This window comes from Phoenix dactylifera, chromosome 18 (genome assembly GCF_051530095.1).
Source record: "Phoenix dactylifera cultivar Ajwa chromosome 18, Ajwa_hap1_PhDact_Kaust_v1.1, whole genome shotgun sequence".
Lineage (NCBI taxonomy): Eukaryota > Viridiplantae > Streptophyta > Magnoliopsida > Arecales > Arecaceae > Phoenix > Phoenix dactylifera.
This window is the reverse complement of record NC_143207.1, coordinates 18485355-18510022: the sequence shown is the minus strand read 5'-3', so window position 1 is coordinate 18510022 and position 24668 is coordinate 18485355. Positions and strand designations below refer to the sequence as shown.

The 24668-nt window shown below is 34.4% G+C and overlaps 1 protein-coding gene across 1 annotated transcript; it reads left to right on the top strand.

The window, feature by feature from the left end:
* Positions 1-5543: 5543 nt before the first annotated feature.
* On the top strand, positions 5544-19159 carry LOC148699551 (uncharacterized). Its single transcript, XM_089928572.1, has 2 exons — positions 5544-12708; positions 14969-19159. Exon 2 carries the CDS (start codon positions 18456-18458, stop codon positions 18879-18881), a length of 426 nt encoding a protein of 141 aa, XP_089784698.1. The 5' UTR covers positions 5544-12708; positions 14969-18455; the 3' UTR covers positions 18882-19159.
* Positions 19160-24668: the final 5509 nt, after the last annotated feature.

The window sequence follows — 24668 nt, the reverse complement described above, 5'->3', positions numbered from 1 at the left end:
GTTCAGCAACACCATTTTGCTGAGGTGTATAAGGACAAGATCGCTGAGAAATTATACCTTTTTGATGCAAGAACCCCTGAAAGTCATGAGACATATATTCTCCGCCTGAGTCAGACCTTAATACTTTAATACAGGTTGAGAATTGAGTCTCAACATAAGCCACAAAGGTCTGAAAAATAGAAAATACTTCGGATTTGGAGCGGAGAAAATACACCCAAGTGAAACGACTATAATCATCAATGAACGTCACAAAATATTTATATCCGGTATGAGAAGTTATAGGAGTAATGCCCCAAACATCACTATGAATAATATCGAAGCATTTTTCAGCTCGACTACCATGATTAGGAAAAGATAGAGTTTTGCTTTTTCCAAGTTTACAAGCAGTACAATCAAAAGACATGCTGTAAGAAGAGAACTGATCTTTATTGCCCAAAAAACCATGCTTCACTAAATGAGACAAAACAAGAGAGTTAGGATGGCCTAGGCGTTTATGCCAAACCTCACTCTGATTTGTTGCAGCAGTACAAGCCAAAGACAATAGACTTGGAAGAGTAAAATGCAGAGGAAACAATCTTCCAACTTTAGGCCCCTTCGCGATCATTTTCCCCGACACTTGATCCTGAACCTGACAACCATTTCGAGAAAAATGCACATCACAGTTGTTATCAACCAATTGACCAACTGAAATCAAACTAGTAGAGAGTCCAGGTGACACAAACACATTGCGGAAAGGTGAACTAAGATCTCCAATAGCAGTAATAGGAAGATTACTTCAATTAGCAATTTGAATGTGTTGTGTACCGTTATAGGACCGAACATCGTGCAGAAAATCAGAACAGCCAGTCATGTGATTTGATGCTCCAGAATCAACAAACCAAGGATGAGAAATTGTCTTACCATTACCTTGAAGTCCCAGTGCTGAAAAGGCCGAGATAATCATCTGTTGCACCATCTTTGGAGTAAGAACAACTTGGTTAGGACCTGCTGATGTGTCTGCAGCATATGCGATTCTTGCGGACTGATCCACAGAAGCAGAAGAACTGACCGCAGCTTGAAAAGCATTGGCTCGGCGATTCTGAGGTCGCGTAGGACACTCCTTAATGATGTGCCCGGACTGCTTACAGTAAGTGCAGAATTTCTTATTGCAGTTGCGAGCAATATGGCCGAATTCCTTGCAGCAATAGCACTGGACCTTGTCCTTGCCCTTTCCCTTCCCTTGAGCAGCATATGCAACATTCACAACATCTGAGGACAGCTTCTCTTGTGCCATAACAGTCTGGGTAAGAGTCCGTTGCTCCTCACGAAGCAATTCACCAAGACACATCCAAAGAGGGAACAAGATCTCTGTTTAATAGCGCAGCCCTAGTAACTTCAAATTCTGGCCTAAGTTTCATCAAAAATTGATCATGTTTGCTGGTTGCATGAACCTCTTGAATAGCGGACAAGGCTTCTTTTGGCACCTTAGCATGAATGATTCCGGAATACTCGTTCCACAGATTAAGAAAACCAGAATAATACTCCTGAATGGAAATATTACCTTGGCTGTAATTTGCAATCTCCAACTCCAACTGAAACCGCCTTGCATTGTTGTCTTGGTTGTAGATGCGCTTCGCGCTTCAAATAATCCCACATCTCCTTGGCGGTGCTAAAGGACCGCAGATTGTTCATCATATGCGGCTCAATGGACCCCAAATCCAAGAAATAATCCGAGCATCCTTGGTCTCCCATTGAGCAAATTCCTTAGCATCAGTTGGTGCTTTAGAAGAGCCATCAATATGATCCCAAAGCTCTCTGCCTTTGATAAACATCTTGAACTGAAACTCCCAAGCAGAGTAGTTCTTCCCAGTGAAACAAACACAAAAGGCTTCTGTAGACATTATGACCAAAAGAAAGAACACCAGAAAGAGAACTCCAAGAAAGCTAGAAACCAGAAAACTAGAGAACTTTACCAAGAATTCAGAATCTAGAAAACATAAGGCTGTACCGAGACTCAGAAAAATCTAGAACACGGAGAGCCCCTTGGACTAAAAACTAGAGAAAACCGAAATGAGAAAGCGTTAATGACCAGATTCAGAACATAGGCTCTGATACCATGTCAAATTGACTAAGCTATACATAGTTAATAGAAATAACAAAGGAAATGAGTAGATTGTGGAAATAAAGGTAATTAGATTTGCTATGGAAACCATATGTAAATAGGACATGTAGATCCTACAGATCCTATTAACATTCGTCTAGTTTTCTTTGACATTTATGAGAAGTGAGCAATCACCTACTTTGCTTATCTTGCTCTATTTATATTTTGTAGATAAGTTCTACTTATATTGAGTTCATCAGATTAGTATAGAGCCACAGCTGTAATGTCCTATACCCTACTTCTGCTATCTTTGAATTCTTGTTAGACTCTAGTCACTACTTTCAGTTGTAGTGATAAGAATATTAGTATTATAACTTAGGCCTAAACTAGTTGCATGTCAGAGTGTGTCACGTGGATCTCCTTGTAAGTTATAAGCAAGACATTTATATTAGAACAATTACATTGTCTATAAACGGTTAGTAAAAATGTCGTATTGCTTATAGTGCAAAATGAAATGGATTTATAAGTAGCAGGTGCCATCTCGTGCATCCCACTTTGTTTGGGTTTGAAATGATGGAATCCTTCTAAACATGATAACATCATCTTTTTTTTTTGATTGCCGTTTTTATAAAACAGAGGAATCTGTTCACATAGAAACTGGCATTTTTCTTCAAATAAAATCAAACACTAGATAATATTATGAAATTAAAATCCCTAGGTTCTGGAGTTAAAGATCTCTGAGATAGTTTTGCTCTATTTATCAGGAAAAAGAAAAAGTACTTGCACTTCACGGCTAATCCTTAATGAAGTTTGATAGTAGCTTCATTCAAAGTAACATGGGTGACCCAATCTCATCACTGTAGCCATCTATTTTGTTAATCCAATATCATATGGAAATGAATTTCAAGAATAATATCAAAGACAACCTACTTTGTAGTAAGCTTAGTAAGCTAGTGTTTGAGAAAGTATCAGCAACTAGTCTAGAGTTAGCACTCTCTCGTGGTGTATAACAAACCTTTAGTCAAAAGCATTCCCATGCAAGCCTTTATAATTTTTGGAGTTAAGGAAACCCTACATTCTTTTCCTAATCGCTTGCAATAGATTACTGCATCTGAAGCTTGACATATGATTATTGAAATTTGGGTTCCATTCTTTGAGTTTGTTGTCATTAATTAAGTCTTGTGATTGCTATATTTATTATCTGAACTTTTATTATCAGCTCATAAACTGGCAATTCCTAATCTATGAGCATGACTATTATCTTGGTTCCTAAGTACAATATTCTTTCTAACTTAATTTGTCACATAGTTTTTCTTTCCTTGTTTGTCACTTGTGCATAAAAAGTGACATGTTCATACCTCATTTTATGCCAAAGGTCTGTAAACTTTATTAGATCTAAGTTCCAGTCATCATGGGACAATACATACCGTGCTTGTGCCATATCAGCACACAACATTGACACTATGCTGGCTGTATGCCAGTACTTATTGATGTGCAGTGCATGCCAAGCACTGGCCTCGTATAAACCATGCAAGTGCCAATCAGGCAAGCCACTGACACAGAAAATTTCAACCCTTGGTTCAAAGTGATCTGTGTTTCAGTTCTCTTGCTTTTCTCTCTATGATATTATTCATTTCTCCTTACAGGTTTGGAGGCTTGGTTTGCTTCTTGTACTTGTTTGTTTAACCTAGTCACGTGAAGAAACACCACTTCTTTTGGATTCACAAATCACAATCTATTGGTTTTCTCTTGTGGTTATCTTTGTCTAAATGCAGATGTTCTCATCTAGCTTATGTGTAAATGCAGCTATCGAAGCGATTTTTTGGATGATATTGATGCAGTCATTTTGGCCTTTTTCAAATGATAAATCAGTAATTAAAGAAAGCTTATCCAATTTGCATTATTGTGGTCTCCTGCGATTTTGTATGATATTAATGCATCCATTTTTGGCTTTTTCGAATGATAAATCAGTATTTTAAGCAAGCTTTATCCAATTTGCATTATTGTAGTCTCCTTCAATGGTTCACTTAGTTTAATTCAGATGTTCGATGTGTTTTTTCTTCTCCCTTTGGAGTTCAATAGAGAACTTGGAAGATTTGCTGGTATATGAATCTTTTCCCTTTGTATTCTCTTGCTTTCTTTAAAATATCGAGATGGTTCTTGATTCATCATTCATATCCTGCATTATATTGTAGTTTCGCCACTTTCTAGTTTCTTGCTTATTTTTTGGATTCTCCATAGGGTTCTTGATTTTTACTTTTGGTTTGGGCGTTATTATGTTGATATCCCTTTTATTGAGTAATCTGCTTTTTTACTTGCAAACCTGTGACAAACTTATTTACTAGAACTGAAGGATGTAGCGTGGTTTTTATTTACTCTTTGTATTTTCTTTGAACCATGTTGTTGATGTAGTTTCCAAGATCTTATTGCTTGCTTCAGTAAGTCGGTTTATGTTAATTGATTGGAGTTGTTTTAGTATAGTTAAACTGGTGATAAAATTGTGTCGTGATATATTTGGTACCTGCGTGTTCTCCACTTTAGATTATTGTAAATAGTGTCTTCCATTACAATTTCACATAGGCTAGTTGAATGATCTACACTTGAAAACAATAATAGAAGAGCGATATCAGAATTTGTTTAGAAGTGTGAGAATAAGATGCATATCTTATTAAGTAAAAGTTATATGCATTGCACCCAAAAAATACATTAGGTTTTAGTGAAGAAAATTCTACAGAAAAAAACTAATTTAGAAAGATTAATTTTTGTGAACTTGAACTCAGCACATGTAATGCATGTTACTGATAAAGAATAAGTGAACATTAAGTTCTTGGCTCGAAGAATGAATGAATACATCTTTTAGCTGTTGCTCTCCTTTCTGAGGGGCAAAAATAAGGTAACCACCCATTTTCCACTCTCCACTTATCTTTCTTAACAAAATCCAATTTCTGTTCATGTCGAGCCCCACCGACCACCCTCCTGACAGCCCTTCTAAAAAGTAAAGTGTTTAACAACCACTATTATAAATATCCCTGCTGGGGTAATTCCATTCGGTCCTCTTTTACCAAACAATATGCATTAGGACTAGTAATGGTAGAAGAGTAGGAAGAAGGAGACATGTATCATTGATTTATATCATTGTTTTTTTCTCTTTTGTTATTTTTCCTATACTTTTCTACATATATGTATTTTTTCTATTTATTTTATATTCTGCCTTTTTTCTGTTGTTTGGTTTCTTTTTGCTTTTATGTTTTGTTTTAAATCATGGATCTTCTTGTATATTCTGTCTTTTTTATACACTCTGCTTTGTGCTTTTTTTGTGATATTATTTTTTTTATTAGTTTATAATATTCTTCTTTGTATGTTTACTTCAACCAATTCTGTTTTGTACGCTTGTTGTTAGTATAGTTAGTTTTTCAATATTCAGTTTTTCTTTTATAATCTGGCTAACATTTTTGGGTTTTTGTATTTGTATTCATTTTTTTATTTTTGAAAAACTCAGTTTTATATTTTTCTTTTCTAAATGATTTATTCTTGTTTTCTATTTATTTTTCATCTTTACATTCACTTTAACAAATTCAGTTGTGTTTTTTTTGCTTTATTTATATTATCTATTTTTTACATATTTGGCCTTTAATTTTATTTTAGTTCATGTCTCATATGCTTTGCGAGCTTTTCTTATCTATTTAGTTTTGTACATTCGTTTTGAAATTTAGTTTAGATTTATACTTTTTACTCTACTCATATTACTTTATATTTACCTCCATCCTTATGTAGGCCGAGTTTTGTATTTTATTGTTCTGGTTTATTTTCTTTTATTTCTATTATGTGCTCTTACATATCCTTTTTAAGGTTGCTTTAATTCATTGTTGTTATCTGATTTGGGATCTTCTATCTTATATTTTGTGTTTTGCATGCTTGTTTGGAGTTTGTGTTTCTGTCTTTTTGCAAACTTTGTTTTATTTTGTAGACTACTGCTACATTTCTCGATGAATCTCGTGGGAAAGGATCGAAATCTGGGCTTTAGTGCAAAGTGACGGAGTTTAGGTTTGGGGCCAAAATGTCATCTTTGTCTATAGCAGCTTATTGAAAAACCATGGGTTGTAGCTATTTCAGTGAGGTATTGGAGGAGAACAAGCAACTTTCTTTCTTTTATTTTCCCAATCAACAACCAAGTAACCTATACAAATGGGAAAAAAATCTTGATAATGCTCATAGGGTTTCAGCTCCATTTCATCTTAGAAATTTCTAATATTCTCCAAAGGAAATAATATTTACTCAATGAAGAAAATAGTAGAATAAAAAATACCTAAAAAGAACAAAATTCATGAAACTGGACATTAGAAAAAAATACCAAAATGTCTATACAAGAAATTAAAAACACAATAAGAAAATAAAAACAAAAATGTGAAACTCGATATATAAAGATGGAAAGAAACAAAAAGTAAAACAAAACAGAAATGCAAGAGAATATAAACCTGGATTTGAAAAAACAAATAACTAAATATATGAAGCCATATAATGAACAAAAATAGAAATAAAGAAAACAAATTAAAAATAAAAACAATTAGGATGAAAAGAAACAAAAATGAAGTGAACAAAAAGATGACAAGCAAACAAAAAATAAAAACAATTAGGATGAAAAGAAACAATAATGGATTTATGAAACTGTAAATAACAGTGGAAAATTAACAGAAATTAAAATACATTAAAATATAAAAGTGAATTTACAAGAAAATAAAATACATGGAAATTCCAAAACATACAAAACCAATTGTATGGATATAGATAATGGAACAAACAAAACAACTAGAAACAGAAAAAAAGAATGTGCAAAAATGAATGTGAAAACAGAAAATAAATATAAAATAGAACAAAATTAAAAAGTAAAATTGGATTTGCAAAAAAGGAGAGGAAATAAAAGTCCAAAAAAATACAGAAAGCAAATTTTTGAAATCGGGCTATGATCCAACTAAGAAGAATAAATACAATATAATGAGTAACCGAATTTTAAAAAAAAAGGATAGTGAAACAGAAAATCTAAAACAAAAAAAAAAATAAAACTGAATTTTTGAAAGATAACATAAAGGCACAAATGGCAAATAAAAGATAGAAAGTTGCTTCTTCTCCCCCAAAACCTCACTGAAATGGCCGCAACTCATGGTTTTTCAATGAGCTGCTGTAGACAAAGTTGGCATTTTGGCCCCAAATTATCACCTAAACTCCGTCACTTTGCAGTAAAGCCCAAGTTTCCATCCTTTCTCAGGAGATTCTTGGGGAAATGTTACAGTAGTCTAAAAAATAAAACAGAATTTGCAAAAAGATAGAAACACAAACTCCAAACAAGTATGCCAAACACAAAATATAAGATAGAAGATCCCAAGTCAAATAACAACAATGAATTAAAGCAACCTAAAAAGGGGAACATGTGAAAGCACATAATAGAAATTAAAGAAAATAAACTAGAACAATAAAATATAAAACTCAGGCTATATAAGGATGGAAGGCATATATAAAGTAAAATGAGTAGAGTAAAAAGTATAAATCTAAACTAAATTTCAAAAGAATGTACAAAACTAAATATATAAGAAAAGCTCGCAAAGCATATGAAAAATGAACTAAAAAAAATTAAACGCCAAATATGTAAAAACCAGATAATATAAATAAAACAAAAAAAATACAAAATTGAATTTGTGAAAGTGAACGTAAAGATGGAAAATACATAGAAAACAAGAATAAATCATATAGAAAAGACTAAATATCAAGTTAAGTTTTCCAAAAATAAAAAAATGGAATGCAAATACAAAAAATTAAAAATGTTAGCTAGGTTATAAAACAAGTAGCAAAAGATAGAAGAGAAAAGAAAAACTGAATATTGAAAAACTAACTAAACTAACAACAAGAGTACAAACTAGAATTAGTTGAAGTAAACATACAAAAAAGAATATTATAAACTAATAGAAAAAAAATGATATCACAAAAAAACACAAAGAAGAATGCATAAAAAATGACAGAATACACAAGAAGATCCATGATTTGAAATAAAACATAAAAACAAAAAGAAACCGAAAAACAAAAAAAAGACAGAAGATAAAATAAACAGAAAAAAATGCATATCTGTAGAAAGGTGTAGGAAATATAACAAATAGAAAAAAAAACAATGATACAAATCAGAGATACATGTCTCCATCTTCCTACTCTTCTACTATTACTAGTCCTGATACGTATTGTTTGGTAAAAGTGGATTGAATTGAATTACCCCAGCAAGGGTATCCATAACAGTGGTTGTTAAACGCTTTACTTTTTGGGAGGGTTGTCAGGAGGGTGGGTGGTAGGGCTTGACATGAACAGAAATTGAATTTTGATAAGAAAGATAAATGGAGTGGAAAATAGGTGGTTACCTTTTTTATTTTGCCAGACACTTAACTTATTTATAACCCTCAGAAAAGAGAGCAACAGCTAAAAGACGTATTCATTTGTTCTTTGAGCCAAGAACTTAATGTTCACTTAATCTTTATCAGTAACATACATCACATGTGCTGAGTTCAGGTTCACAAAAACTAATCTTTCTAAATTAGTTCTTTTCTGTAGGATTTTCTTCACTAAAATCTAATATTTTTTTTGGGCGCAATTCATATAACTTTTACTTAATAAGATATGCATTTTATTCTTTCACACTTCTTAACAAATTCTGATATTTCTCTTCTACTATTGTTTTCATGTGTAGAGTATTCAACTAGCCTCTGTGAAATAGTAATGGAAGACGCTATTTACAATAATCTAAAGCAGGGAGAACACGTAGGTACCAAAAATATCACGACACAATTTTACAAGCAGTTTGACTATACTAAAAGAACTTCAGTCAATTAACATAAACTGAATTACTGAAGCAAGCTATAAGATCTTGGAACCTACATCAACAACATGGTTCAAAAAGAAATACCAAGAGCAAATGAAAACCGCGCTACATCTTTCAGTTCTAGTAAATAGGTTTGTCACAGGTTTGCAAGTAAAAAAGCAGATTACTCAATAAAAGAAATGTCAACATATAACGCCCAAACCAAAAGTATAAATCAAGAACCCTATGGAGAATCTAAAAAAGAAGCAAGAAAATAGGAAGTGGCAAAACTACAATATAATGCCAGATATGAATGATAAATCAAGAACTATCTTGATATTTTAAAGAAGCAAGAGAATACGAAGGGAAAATACTCATATACTGGCAAATCTTCCAAGTTCTCTATCGAACTCCAAAGGGAGAAAAAAAAACACATCGAACATCTGGATTAAACAAAGTGAACCACCGAAGGAGACCACAATATTGCAAATTGGATTAAGCTTTCTTTAAATACTGATTTGTCATTCGAAAAAGCCAAAAAGGGCTGCATCAATATCATACAAAATCGCAGGAGACCACAATAATGCAAATTGGATAAGCTTTATTAAATTACTGATTTACCATTTGAAAAAGCCAAAATAACTGCCTCAATATCATCCAAAAAATTGCATCGATAGCAGCATTTACACAAGCTGGATGAGAACATTTGCATTTAGATAAAGATAGCCACAAGAGAAAACCAATAGATTGTGATTTGTGAATCCAAAAAAAGTTATGTTTCTTCAAGTGACTAGGTTAAACAAGTACAAGAAAAAGCCTAGCCTCCAAACCTGTAAGGAGAAATGAACAATATCACACAGAGAAAAGCAAGAGATCTGGAACACAGATCACTTTGAACCAAAGATTGAAATTTCCTGTGTCAGTGGCTTGCTTGATTGGCACTTGCATGGTTTATACGAGGCCAGTGACATCAGCAAGTACTGGCATACGGCCAGACTAGTGTCAATGTTGTGTGTTGATATGGCACATGCACGGTATGTATTGTCCCATGATGACTGGAACTTAGATCTAATAAAGTTTACAAACCTTTAGCATAAATTGAGGTGTGAACATGTCACTTTTTATGCATAAGTTACAAACAAGGAAAGAAAAATTGTGTGACAAATTAAGTTAGAAAGAATATTGTACTTAGGAACCAAATAATATTCATGCTCATAGATTAGGAATTGCCAGTTTATGAGATGATAATAAAAGTTCAGATAATAAATATAGCAATCACAAGACTTAATTAATGACAGCAAACTCAAAGAATGGAACCCAAATTTCAATAATCATGTGTCAAGCGTTAGATGCAGTAATCTATTGCAAGAGATTAGGAAAAGAATGTAGGGTTTCCTTAAGTCCAAAAATTATAAAGGCTTGCATGGGGAATGCTTTTGACTGAAGTTTTGTTATACACCATGACAGAGTGCTAACTCTAGGCTAGTTGTCGAAACATTCTCAAACACTAGCTTACTAAGCTTACTAAAAGGTAGGCTGTCTTTGATAGCATTCTTGAAATTCATTTTCATATGATATTGGATTATCAAAATAGATGGCTACAATGATGAGATTGGGTCACCTATGTTACTTTGAATGAAGCTACTGTCAAACTCCATTAAGTATTAGCCGTGAAGAGTAAGTACCTTTTCTTTTTCTTGATAAACAGAGAAAACTTATCTCAAAGATTTTTAACTCCAGAACCCGGGAATTTTAATTTCATAATATTATCTAGTGTTTGATTTTATTTGAAGAAAAATGCCAGTTTCTGTGTGAACAGATTCCTCTGCTTTATAAAAATGGCGATCAAAAAAAGAGATGCCGTTATCATGTTTAGAAGAATTCCATCACTTCAAACCCAAACAAAGTGGGATGCACAAGATGGCACCTGCTACTTATAAATCCATTTCATTTTGCACTATAAGCAATACGACATTTTTACTAACCGTTTATAGACAATATAATTGTTCTAATATAAATATCTTGCTTATTACTTACAAGGAGATCCACGTGACACACTCTGACATGCAACTGATTTAGGCCTAAGTTATAATACTAATATTTTGACCACTACAACTGAAAGTAGTGACTTGATTCTAACAGAAATTCAAAGATAACAGAAGTAGGGTATAGGAAATTACAGTTGTGGCTCCATTCTGATCTGATGAACTCAAACTAAGTAGAACTTATCTACAAAATATAAATAGAGCAAAATAAGCAGCGTAGGTGATTGCTTACTTCTCATAAATGTCAAAGAAAACTAAAATGAATATAGTGAAAGAAAAAGAGAAGCTTCGAGAAAAAGATTGTGGAAGGAAGTTTGATATTGGCATGCATTAAAATATCAATGACTTGCAACATAGACAAACAAGGCGCAAGCTTAATTGGATATAAAACAATACAAACAATGAGTACTAATATATGCTACAGATGTTTACAAATTCCATATAGAGTTGAGTTTTGTCTTCAAGTGGACTCTGTGAAAAAGAATCACCTCAAAACCATAAAAAGAAGGGAATCAGTGCCTCTGATTATTCTTTCAAGCTACCACATTGTACAAAAATTGATACAGCAAAGAGGACCAAAAGAATCATGGGAGACCGCAATAATACAAATTGGATAGGCTTTCTTTAATTGCTGATCTATCATTTGAAAAAGCCAAAATGACTGCGTCAATATCATCCAAAAAATCGCATCGATAGCTGCATTTACACATATGCCGGATGAAAACATCTTCATTTAGACAAAGGCAACCACAATAAAAAACCAAACCACAAGAAAAAACCAATAGATTGTGATTTGTAAATCAGAAATCTTGATTTTAATCACAGACCAAGAAATCTGTATTAAAGTTTGTTTATTGTTGGGTAGTAGGTTTGTCCGGTGTGTTTGGCTATCAATGAAATAGGTAGGTTTGATTTCAATTAGGTCTCTCTTTGTAGTGTTGTCTATAGTAGATGTATGGTTGAAGGGTTTTTTCAATCGTAGTTTAATGTTGGGTAGTGTCGGCCGTTTGCTATGTTATATTGTTTGGGTATTTTTGAACTTGTGGTACATTGTTGCGCTTTACAAGGTTATCTTTCTGGTTGAAAAATTGAGACACTTTCTCCAGTTTGGTATGTTTAGTTGCCACGGCAACTTGTATGATTGAATTTTGTTTCCGCTGTTAATATTTGAGTTTTCAAGGTTTTGGTTGCTATTGCTTAATTTATGTTTGTTTTGTGCGATTTAAGTTCTTGTAATTTTCAGGCTTTGCATAAGTGATTCTTGACTCTTCAGAAGATAGCATTTGATAAATCTTTTTATATACTTGATATATTCTTTTGTTTTTTTGACTCCATTAGGGATTTGTTTATTTTTGTGGTTGTCTAACATGGATGCTTTCAGAAGCTTATTTGTAATATCTAATAGATTTTTCTACTAATATTTGCATTAATTACTGTTGGTACCAGATATCGCTATATGCTTGGTTCTGATGAAGAAAATAGTGTCGAATTTGCATGGTTTATGCTGTGTTAGGTTTTTCATCTGTCCATATTTGCATGGTTTTTATCTACTGCATAAAGATTTGCATGCGGAGGTAGATCTTGCTCCTATAACCTCTACCCCGAGGATCTTGCCACCGCCACCGAGCATGGGTGTCTTGTTGTGAATGCCCCCACGGCTAACACGGTTGCGGCTGCCAAGCATGGGATTGCTCTGCTCGCTGCCATGGCCCGAAACATTGCTCAGGCTGATGCCTCCCTTAAAGTTGGTATGCTTCTAGGTTCTAGCACTATAATCTAATAGATCTGGACGTCGGTTTGAAAGTGCTGCATGATTGAAAAATGCCTTCTTTAACAACTAAATATGAGATATCGATTGGCAAGTTTGTTTATTTGTATATTTTTGCTTGAGCAGTGGTTCTCTTATGCTATGATTTACTTTAGATGGATAATAGAATCTCATAATTCCATTTTCATTTTGTCAATATCATGGTATTATTATTATTATTCTTTCGTTTATTTTTTTGTTTGTTTCTTTTCTTTTTTCCTCCTTTCTTTCTTTCCTTTCTTTTTTCCTTGTCTTCTTCTTTCGTTTCTTTCTTTCCTTTCTTCTTCTTTCCTCACATGAATGGGTTTTGAGGTCCTGTCCTACTCCCATTTTCTCTCAGGAATAGGATGGGATGCCCCCCCGTCTTGCCAGGATCTAAACATCGGTGCCTTGTATTATATGTTTTTGAATGGTTGTCATGATTTGTGTTATTGTGAAGCACTCAATTTGTCAATTGGCTGCCTTAGACCCATCCTTATGACTACTTTGTCTATTCCTGGCCTCAAAAATCAAAGCCTTGTTCTCCTTTATCTCAAAGGATAAAATGGATCTCACAGCATTGGAATTTAATAGTGGCTGTGCCTAACCTATATACTGTAAATTTATTTGAGGATGCTTATAAAAATTGACTGTCACTTAGACAAACCCTCCTAAAATCAAAATATTCTTTTGCTAAAACTATCCTAGTCAATTATATGTTCCAATTTGTTTCAAGTTTGTCGGTAAATCTTTTTCAGACCATTCTCTATAACTTTGGTTTCTAATAAGCCAGTGCACTCTATTCTATTGCTTCAATTTGTAAACCAGCAATATTACCTGTTTCATGGGATACTCTAAAGATGCCAAGAAAAACTTTTAATCTCAATATTTTAGCATTCCAAGACAAACTGCTGGATTTTTGGAAATGGACACATTTTGAAGGTAGAGTTGTTGGTGAACGAATATAATATTCTTTTGGTAATTCACTTTTGTAAGATTCTGTAGTGTTGCCTATTGATGCATAAGAAATAATGAGCTCTAAAGAATGTTTATTCTGACATTTGCTCCATGATTTTAATATGCAATTAGCAAAAACATTGTGCCTTTAAATTGTTTTCAACTTCTAACTACATTTACTTTTATGGAAACAAAATCGGTTCTTTAATAATTTTTTAGCAAATGAATTGTTACATATTCCATAAAATTTCATGAAGCAATTCCTTCCTAGATGCTGGCACTCTCGAAGGATACTTATGTAAGCCCCTTTGTTAATATTTGAATTCTATTTTCTTCTTCTTGTTTTCTAGGTAATTATTTTCTCTAGTAAGGCCGTGTTTGGGAAATCCAGTAAGATTGAGCTGGATTTACTGATGGATTTATGGATTGGCAGCCTAAATAGGTATGGTCCATGTCAACCCAACATCCCCACAGCCTGAATCCTATGAGAGGAAGAAAGACCTCCATGGGTCTTTCTCTCCTTCCTGCAGACCAATAGGCCCACAGGCTAGGATCTAGGCTAGGACTTGGGTGGGCCCTTAGAAAACTACAGGCTGGGCAGGCCAACAAATCCAATTCCTTCTGGAATATATCCAAATAGGCACTAAATGGGAAGTTTATCATACCTTTATATATGAACAAGAAACTTTCTGAAGTTCTCTTGAGGAGAGATTTCTGGTGCTTGTAACTGGAGCTTTCAAGAAGTTTTAAGATATCACATGGTGTCATATAGAGTTTTGGATGACCTACAATTGCATGCAATCTCTAATGAATAGATTCTCATCGACATGGTGCCTCTACCAAAAACCCAAACACCATGGCAGGGATGTTAGGAACTATTCTCCTTTAATTCTTAAAACAAATGCAACGACATGTCACAAAAGATTTTGGTATCTTGGGCGTGTAGGGTTCCCCCCCTATATGTGGGGAATCCTAGGGCTTTCAAGTTTATTAATCCTCTACATTTACTTGTCCATCAAGATCTGTCAGTTGAAGTAATTTTCTAGGTATTTATTGAACATATTACGAATTGCTGTGACTCAATTTTCTTTTACCTTGGTTAACCTGTTCCTGCAACCTAAATGAATTCTATTTTGTTCTTTCCCATGCCACAAGCTATACCTACTTTCTTACATCATTTCGTTGTTTTTGATATTATATATACATGCTGTCCGACGAAGTTGTCTAATGTTTTTTTTTTTAATGACAAACTGCATCTAAGCAAGATGGATGCTTCCTCGACTTTGGTGGTTGGAGGGTTCGATTGGCCTTAAGGTTACACTATTACAGAAGTTGCAGCAGTTGCATCCCTGCAAGGATATCTTTACATGCTGGGTGTGGCCAATGTCTGCAGCCGAAGGATGATCAGGCTTCTTGTAGCTATAGATGTCCCACCTTTATCAAGGCAAGTTGCATGCATCTTGGTTGATAGATTAAACCATCTCTTTCCGCATTAAAATGTGGAGATCTAATTATGATATCAGGTAAATTAACATGCGCATAATTGTTCTACTTAAGAGTGATGACCTTGTACGGTTGCCATTATAAATCTTCGAATCCTCTGGGTTCTTCTTGAAAATAGTTTTTGAGTGTATCCTGGGGTTTCCTTCAGCATATGTAGAGTGTATAGCCATCCTTAGAAGATGGAAACATACAGTACAATCAGTTGCAAGTGCCCCTGCTGATCTTTGTTGAAAAAGAGGAAAAAGATTGATCACAATCAAGTACCCAACATTAATGTAGAATAGAGTTTTAGAGTCTTAATCCTTTTGGGGAAACAAATCATGCATCATAGAAAACTGCAAAAATTGACAGACAATGATATGCATTAGTTATGGCAGTCCAATTAGGCACTAGACTACCATCAAGAGTAGGCCAGATGCAACAATTTAGATGCGCGCTAGATCAGTATTTCCAACAAATTTTTGTTATTCTCAAAGTGCTCCTATAATAGTCAGAATTTTTAATTATTCTTAGAATATCCCTCTTTTCATATTCTAAAAATATAAACACCTTATGAGGTACTGCTGGAATTATAAATAAATATCTATCAAAAAGAAATCTCTGTTATTTACAAAAAGTAAGATCAGTCTCATCCATTAAATTAGTTCGAAGCCTCTTATCCATTGAAACAAGATTATTTATGAGCTCAATCCCACTTAAAACTAAAGCACTCTTTGCATCTTTGTACTTCGCATTCAATCATGATGCTGTGCCTGAGGCTATTTGGCCAGAGAACTTCAAGAAGTTGGAAGTTCTATAGGAGATCGATTCTAAAATCTGCCTCATGCACCTTTGTCATAAAGACAAAAAAGATTTATTCATACATCCCCTCGGGTACCTTACCATTTGCCAATAAGGACAACGGGTGGGGATCTTAGCTAAGAAGGATGACATGGTTAGGATCCGGGAGTTGGAGAAATTTGATTTGAGGGACTTCAGTGGATGAAAGGAACCGCAAGTCACAACATATATGGGTGTGCTCAATTGGTGCTTTTCTTCACCTTCTTATTGTGGTTTCTTTGATTCCTATAAGAAATCAATATTTTTGTTTTGAATAGTTTCTTGAGTATAATTTCTTGGTTCTTCAGTATATTAATTGAGCCTCGCAATTTATAAATAAATATATTAATTGATAGATCTCTTTTAACTAATATTTTCGGACTGAGAATAAGAGAAGGTATGTAGAAAGCAGCATGAAAAAAAAAAATTATTGCTAAAAAGCAAACCGACGGTAATTGCTGGCTTGATTTGGTGTTTATAGCTTAATGAACTTATAATCCATGTTCATGGTAAACACGAAAAATAATTCAACATGTTAAAGAGGGACTTCAGAACAATTTTCCAATATATCTAAGAAATTATGACTCAACAGGTGATAAATAAGTAATTTTATCACCAAGTCGGTAAGGGTTGCCGACTTAGAGGTTAAACTTCCCTCCCCATATTAGAGGCCCCACCCCTTTCTCCCGTTACTTGGGTCCTCTTTGTCTCGGTTTCTCCCCCTTGTTTTCTTCGTGGCGACGACGAGTGTGGTGACGATCGTGGCATCGTCCTCGTCCGTGGCATCGTCCTCGTCCATGGTGTCCTTGGGTCGTCCTCGTGCATCAAGCGCCGTAGATGACGAGAACAACGGCGAGAAGGTGCGGAAGCGCCATTGCTGGAGACCCGATAAGCGATCCATGCCCACTTCTGTATTTTCTTGCTTTCCTTTTGGAATCAAGGTCCTCTTGGTCTTGTTTCTCCCCTTTCTGTAGGTCTTCTTCGTGGCGACGACGTGCGTGGTGACGATCGTGGCATCGTCCTTGTCCATGGCTTCTTTGGGTCGTCCTCGTGCATCAATATCTGCACCGTAGATGACGAGAATGACGGCGAGAAGGTGCGGAGGCGCCATCGCTGGAGACCCGATAAGCGATCCATGCCCACTTCTGTATTTTCTTGCTTTCTCTTTTAGATTCGAGATGGTTCTTGATTTCTAGTTGGGTTTTGTCGTTATATTCGTGATTTTCTCCAATTCCTATTTTCGTTCGTGTTCTTGTTCTTGATTTATAGTTCAAGATTTTGGTGTTATTTGGTGATAGTTTTCTGGATTATAGATATGTTTCTTTATTTTGGGTCTGGATTTGATGTTATAGGTTGATTTCCCTGTTATTTTGTGCCTAGATTATCTATAGGGTTTTAGTTTTGACAGATTCTAGATCTGGATCTTGCTTTAAGTGATTTTTTGATTTTCTTGCATTTTGATCATCTTGCATGTCCGACTGGTTGATGATGGGGAAATTTTTAATAATTTTTAATATGGTTAATAATTTTCAAAGGAGGGATTTCTTTGATCTTCCAGGGGTGACCTTTTGTAGATTCTTGGTGATGCTAATGAAAAGATGAAGTTTTTGTTCCTTCTCTTTAGTTTCCTGGGATCATTATTTGGAAAATAAGTGAAGCATCTGTTTCTTTGGGATTATCTACTGCCATGTGATATCTTCAGAAACATCATCGCATTTGACATTTTTCTCCAATTCCTATTTTCGTTCGTGTTCTTTGAATACTTCGTGGTTCTTGATTTATAGTTCAAGATTTTGGTGTTATTTGGTGATAGTTTTCTGGATTATAGATATGTTTCTTGATTTTGGGTCCGGATTTGATGCTATAGGTTGATTTCCCTGTTATTTTGTGCCTAGATTATCTGTAGGGTTTTAGTTTTGACAGATTCTAGATCTGGATCTTCTTTAAGTGATTTTTTGATTTTCTTGCATTTTGATCATCTTGTATGTCCGACTGGTTGATCATGGGGAAATTTTTAATAATTTTTAATATGTTTAATAATTTTCAAAGGAGGGATTTCTTTGATCTTCCAAGGGTGACCTTTTGTAGATTCTTCAGTTTTGGTTATGGTGATGCTAATGAAAAGATGAAGTTTTTGTTCCTTCTGTGTAGTTTCCTGGGATCAATATTTGGAAAATAAGTGAAGCATCTGTTTCTTTGGGATTATCTACTGCCATGTGGTATCTTCAGAAACATCGCATTTGACATTTTTTTTTTTTTGAAAGGCAATCTGGATGCTTAATCATAGTCTGTTTTTCGGATTATCTGGAACTTACCAGTTTTATGTGAATTCTTTTTCTTTTTGAAATATAAAATATGTTATCAGTTTCTCTCTTGCATCTTTTATTAGTTTTCAAATCTTGTTAGAGATTGGATTCGGCTTTTGGATTAATGGGTAGAGGCAGAGGGAAGGGGAGGAATTTAACAGTAGTAACAAGTCATGAAGATCCAGGGAGTGGTGGTGAAGAGGTTCTTCCTAAATATAAGAGGAGGGGAAGGCCACAAAAACCTTTAAAAGTAGACTTGGACAAAGAGGATACTGAGAAGATTGAGGAAGAAGAAGGAGATGATGTGAAACCTTCTGCCTCGAGCAAAGATATAAAAGGCTCGACAGTTGAGAATGGGAAGAAGAGGAAGAGGTATTCACAAGTAAAAGAAAATTCTGAATCAGTCCTGGAGGAAAATGGTACTGGGGTGAGATCCAACAATGAGGAGTCAACTAGGTCTAACGGCTTTCGGCAAAATGAAAGCCAGCGAAAGAGCAAACCTTGGCAGGCTGCTGAAGCAGGAGTTGAGTCCAAGCGAGATTTGCAATAGTATCTCTTTTGGGTTTTCCATCATCCTATTGCCAGCTATATCGCGCAGGTCAAAGTCCTTAGTGGCCTACCTTTTCTTTTCCATGTTCCTTCCTATTTTGCTTTTTATCTCGTTTTGTCCATGAATGAACTTAACTGGGAGGTGGCGGTCTGAATACGCTGTTTTATAATTTTCACTGACACCATAAAGCTGCTATAAGGTATTTGCTTTAGCTTAAATGGAGTTTCTGTAGGCTGCAGAATTATAAGCATAAAGTTTGCTTTAGCTTGTTTTATCTCTTTTACCATTACTATTTGATGTCCTAAATACCTACATTTTTGTCTAACGAATTGTAGCAACATAGTTCATTCTAGACTCTTTCCTCTTCTGCAGTAGACTGCATACCAGTGCTTTGTGGTTCTTTAATTTGAGGTCTTTGGGTATATATGTATATACATTCTTCAGTTCTCTAGATATAATGCTGTTGCTGCTCCTTTTTTTGATAGCACTGGCTTATCTTTTTTTTTTTTCTTTTGATACCACTGTCGCTGTTGCTGCTTATCTTTAACTGCAGCTATTTTGCTTTCTTTATAGTGCAGCAATTTTGACTTCCTGTCAGCAGGTTTATTTTGCTATTTTCTGTTGTCCTCTATTTGTGGTGATGGAATTAATAGTGCATTAGAGATGGTTGCCTGCTGTATTCTTTTGGTCCTCTTTGTTGTATCAATTTTTGTACAATGTGGTAACTTGAAAGAATATTCAAAGGCACTAACATGGTCTGCCGTACCGATCCGTACCGGCCGGTACGTACCGGTACCGGATTAACGTCGAATCCGGTACCGGTTCGGATCGGTACGCCACCGGTTCGGACCGGTACGGGCCGCCACCGGTACGCCGACCGGTACCGGTACGGCGGACCTTGGGCACTGATATCCTTCTTTTTATGGTTTTGAGGTGATTCTTTTTCACAGAGTCCACTTGAAGACAAAACTCATAATTCTATATGAAATTTGAAATCATCTGTAGCATATATTAGTACTCATTGTTTGTATTGTTTTATAATCCAATTAAGCTTGCACCTTGTTTGTCTATGTTGCAAGTCATTGAAATTTTAATACATGCCAATATCTAACTTCCTTCTACAATCTGTCAGTGAATGGTGAAGTTGTGCAGGCTTTGAGGCTAAAGAATTGTTTGATCGCCTCAGTTTCTAGATGCTTGCATCTAGATGCAGATACAATTAAAAATATTGCATTTTTATTTGCAAATATCTATTTGGTTTGCTTGTATCTAAAAATTATATCTGCAAGTTTTGTTTTTGGTTGTTTAATCTAGTACAATAATAATGCAATACAATACAACACTATCTTATATAATATATGCTATAAGATAACGTATAATAAAACATGATATACAATACAATACAATACAATTAAAAATGTTATGTACGTCCCTGGGCAGCAAAGGACAAAAGTGAACACCGACATCAATTCTGGAGAATAGCAACTCGTGGAAATTTGAACAGCAACAATTTTAACTGGTCCTAAGCCCGTAACGAATATCGTTCTAGCTTACTAGAAAAGAGTATGCTTACCAGAAAATTGGACCCGAATCATTTTCGGGTTCGGGCCAGCTCTTTGGGTCGATTCAGGTCGGGATCGGGTTCAGATTCAGTAAACCCGAAATAGACCTAAAAAAATAATGGGTCGGGCCGGGTCCAGATTCTGTAAACCCAGACTCAACCCAGAAAATGGTTTGGGTTCAATTTTAGGACCCGACTCGGACCCGCAGATCCTAAAATTCAGATCGGGTCTACGCGGGTCGGATCGGGTCGGGTCGGGACGCGGGTTGTCTCGACCCATTTGCAGCCTTAGCTGTAATGTCCTGTACCCTACTTCTGTTATCTTTGAATTCCTGTTAGAATCTAGTCACTACTTTATGTTGCAGTGGTAAGAATATTAGTATTATAACTTAGGCCTAAACTAGTTGCATCTCAAAGTGGTCTCATGTAGATCTCTTTGTAAGTAATAACCAAGATATTTATATTAGAACAATTACATTGTCTATAAATGGTTAGTAAAAATGCCGTATTGCTTAAAGTGCAAAATAAAATGGATTTATAAGTAGTACGTACCATCTCGTGCATCCCACTAGGTTTGGGTTTGAAGTGATGAAATCCTTCTAAACATGATGACATCTTTTTTTTTTGGTTGCCGTTTTTATAAAGCAGAGAAATCTGTTCACACAGGAACTGGCATTTATCTTCAAATAAAATCAAACACTAGATAATATTATGAAAGTAAAATCCCTAGGTTATGGGGTGAAAGATATCTGAGATAGTTTTGCTCTGTTTATCAGGAAAAAGAAAAGGTACTTGTACTTCACGGCTAATGCTTAATGAAGTTTGACAGTAGCTTCATTCAAAGTAACATAGGTGACCCAATCTCATCATTGTAGCCATCTATTTTGATAATCCAATATCGTATGGAAATGAATTTCAAGAATGCTATCAAAGACAACCTACCTTTTAGTAAGCTAGTGTTTGAGAAAGTATCGACAGCTAGCCTAGAGTTAGCACTCTTTCATGGTGTATAACAAACCTTCAGTCAAAAGCATTCCGCATGCAAGCCTTTATAATTTTTGGAGTTAAGGAAACCCTACATTCTTCTTCTAATCTCTCACAATAGATTACTACACCTAGAGCTTGAGACATGATTATCGAAATTTGGGTTCCATTCTTTGAGTTTGTTGTCATTAATTAAGTCTTGTGATTGCTATATTTATTATCTGAACTTTTATTATCAGCTCTGGCAATTCCTAATCTATGAGCATGAATATTATCTTGGTTCCTAAGTACAATATTCTTTCTAACTTAATTTGTCACATAGTTTTTCTTTCCTTGTTTGTCACTTATGCGTAAAAAGTGACATGTTCATACCTCATTGTATGCTAAAGGTTTGGAAACTTTATTAGATCTAAGTTTCAGTCATCATGGGACAATACATATCGTGCCTGTGCCATATCAGCACACAACATTGACACTATGCTGGCCGTATGCTAGTACTTGCTGATGTTCAATGCATGCCAAGCACTGGCCTCATATAAACCATGCAAGTGCCAATCAAGCAAGCCACTGACACAGAATATTTCAACCCTTGGTTCAAAGTGATCTGTGTTCCAGTTCTCTTGCTTTTCTCTGTGTGATATTGTTCATTCTCCTTATAGGTTTGGAGGCTTGGTTTGCTTCTTGTCCTGGTTTGTTTAACCTAGTCATATGAAGAAACATAACCTTTTTTGGATTCACAAATCACAATCTATTGGTTTTCTCTTGTGGCTATCTTAATCTAAATGCAAATGTTCTCATCCAGCTTGTGTAAATGCAGCTATCGATGTGATTTTTTGGATAATATTGAGGCAGTCATTTCGGCTTTTTCAAATGATAAATCAGTAATTTAATCAATCTTATCCAATTTGCATTATTGTGGTCTCCTACGATTTTGTATGATATTAATGCATCCATTTTTGGCTTTTTCGAATGACAAATCGGTATTTAAAGCAAGCTTTATCCAATTTGCATTATTGTAGTCTCCTTCGGTAGTTCACTTAGTTTAATTCAGATGTTCGATGTGTTTTTTTCTTCTCTCTTTGGAGTTCGATAGAAAACTTGGAAGATTTGCTGGTATATGAATCTTTTCCCTTTGTATTCTCTTGCTTTCTTAAAAATATCAAGATAGTTCTTGATTTGTCATTCATGTCCTGCATTATATTGTAGTTTCGCCACTTCCTAGTTTCTTGCTTATTTTTTGGATTCTCCATAGGGTTCTTGATTTATACTTTTGGTTTGGGCGTTATTATGTTGATATCCCTTTTATTGGTAATATGCTTTTTTACTTGCAAACCTGTGACAAACTTATTTACTAGAATTGAAGGATGTAGCGTGGTTTTTATTTACTCTTTATATTTTCTTTGAACCATGTTGTTGATGTAGTTTCCAAGATCTTATAGCTTGCTTCAGTAATCGGTTTATGTTAATTGACTGAAGTTCTTTTAGTATAGTTAAACTAGTGATAAAATTGTGTCGTGATATATTTGGTACCTGCGTGTTCTCTACTTTAGATTATTGTAAATAGTGTCTTCCATTACAATTTCACATAGGTTAGTTGAATGATCTACACTTGAAAACAATAATAGAAGAGAGATATCAGAATTTGTTTAGAAGTGTGAGAATAAGATGCATATCTTATTAAGTAGAAGTTATATGCCTTGCACCCAAAAAATACATTAGGTTTTAGTGAAGAAAATTCTACAGAAAAGAACTAATTTAGAAAAATTAATTTTTGTGAACTTGAACTCAGGACATGTAATGCATGTTACTGATAAAGAATAAGTGAACATTAAGTTCTTGGCTTGAAGAACAAATGAATACATCTTTTAGCTGTTGCTCTTCTTTCTGAGGGGCAAAAATAAGTTAAGTGTCTGGCAAAATGAAAAAAATAACCACCCATTTTCCACTCTCCACTTATCTTTCTTATCAAAATTCAATTTCTGTTCATGTCTAGCCCCACCAACCATCCTCCTAACAACCCTTCCAAAAAGTAAAGTGTTTAACAACCACTATTATAAATATCCCTGCTGGGGTAATTCTATTCGGTCCTCTTTTGCCAAACAATATGCATTAGAACCAGTAATGGTAGAAGAGTAGGAAGATGGAGACATATCATTGATTTATATCATTGTTTTCTTTTATTTTGTTATTTTTCCTATACTTGTCTACATATATGTATTTTTTTCTATTTATTTTATATTCTGCCTTTTTTCTGTTGTTTGGTTTCTTTTTGTTTTTATGTTTTGTTTTAAATCATGGATCTTCTTGTATATTCTGTCTTCTTTATACACTCTGCTTTGTGTTTTTTCGTGATATTATTTTATTCTGTTAGTTTATAATATTCTTCTTTGTATGTTTACTTCAATCAATTCTGTTTTGTCCGCTTGTTGTTAGTTTAGTTAGTTTTTCAATATTCAGTTTTTCTTTTCTATTCTATTGTTTGCTATTTTTTTTATAATCTAGCTAACATTTTTGGGTTTTTGTATTTGTATTCATTTTTTTTATTTTTGGAAAACTCGATTTTATATTTTTCTTTTCTTAATGATTTATTCTTGTTTTATATTTATTTTCCATCTTTACATTCACTTTAACAAATTCAGTTTTGTATTTTTTTTGCTTTATTTATATTATCTGGTTTTTACATATTTGGCCTTTAATTTTATTTTAGTTCATTTTTCATATGCTTTGCAAGCTTTTCTTATCTATTTAGTTTTGTACATTCGTTTGGAATTTTAGTTTAGATTTATACTTTTTACTCTACTCATATTACTTTATATTTACTTTCCATCCTTATGTAGGCCGAGTTTTGTATTTTATTGTTCTAGTTTATTTTCTTTTATTTCTATTATGTGCTCTCACATATCCTTTTTTAGGTTGCTTTAATTCATTGTTGTTATCTGATTTCGGATCTTCTACCTTATATTTTGTATTTTGCATGTTTGTTTGAAGTTTGTGTTTCTGTCTTTTTGCAAACTTTGTTTTATTTTGTAGGCTATTGCTACATTTCTCTATGAATCTCGTGGGAATGGAAGGAAACCTGGGCTTTAGTGCAAAGTGACGGTGTTTAGGTTTGGGGCCAAAATGCCATCTTTGTCTATAGCAGCTTATTGAAAAACTATGGGTTGTAGCTATTTCAGTGAGGTATTGGAGGAGAACAAGCAACTTTCTTTCTTTTACTTTCCCAATCAACAACCAAGTAACCT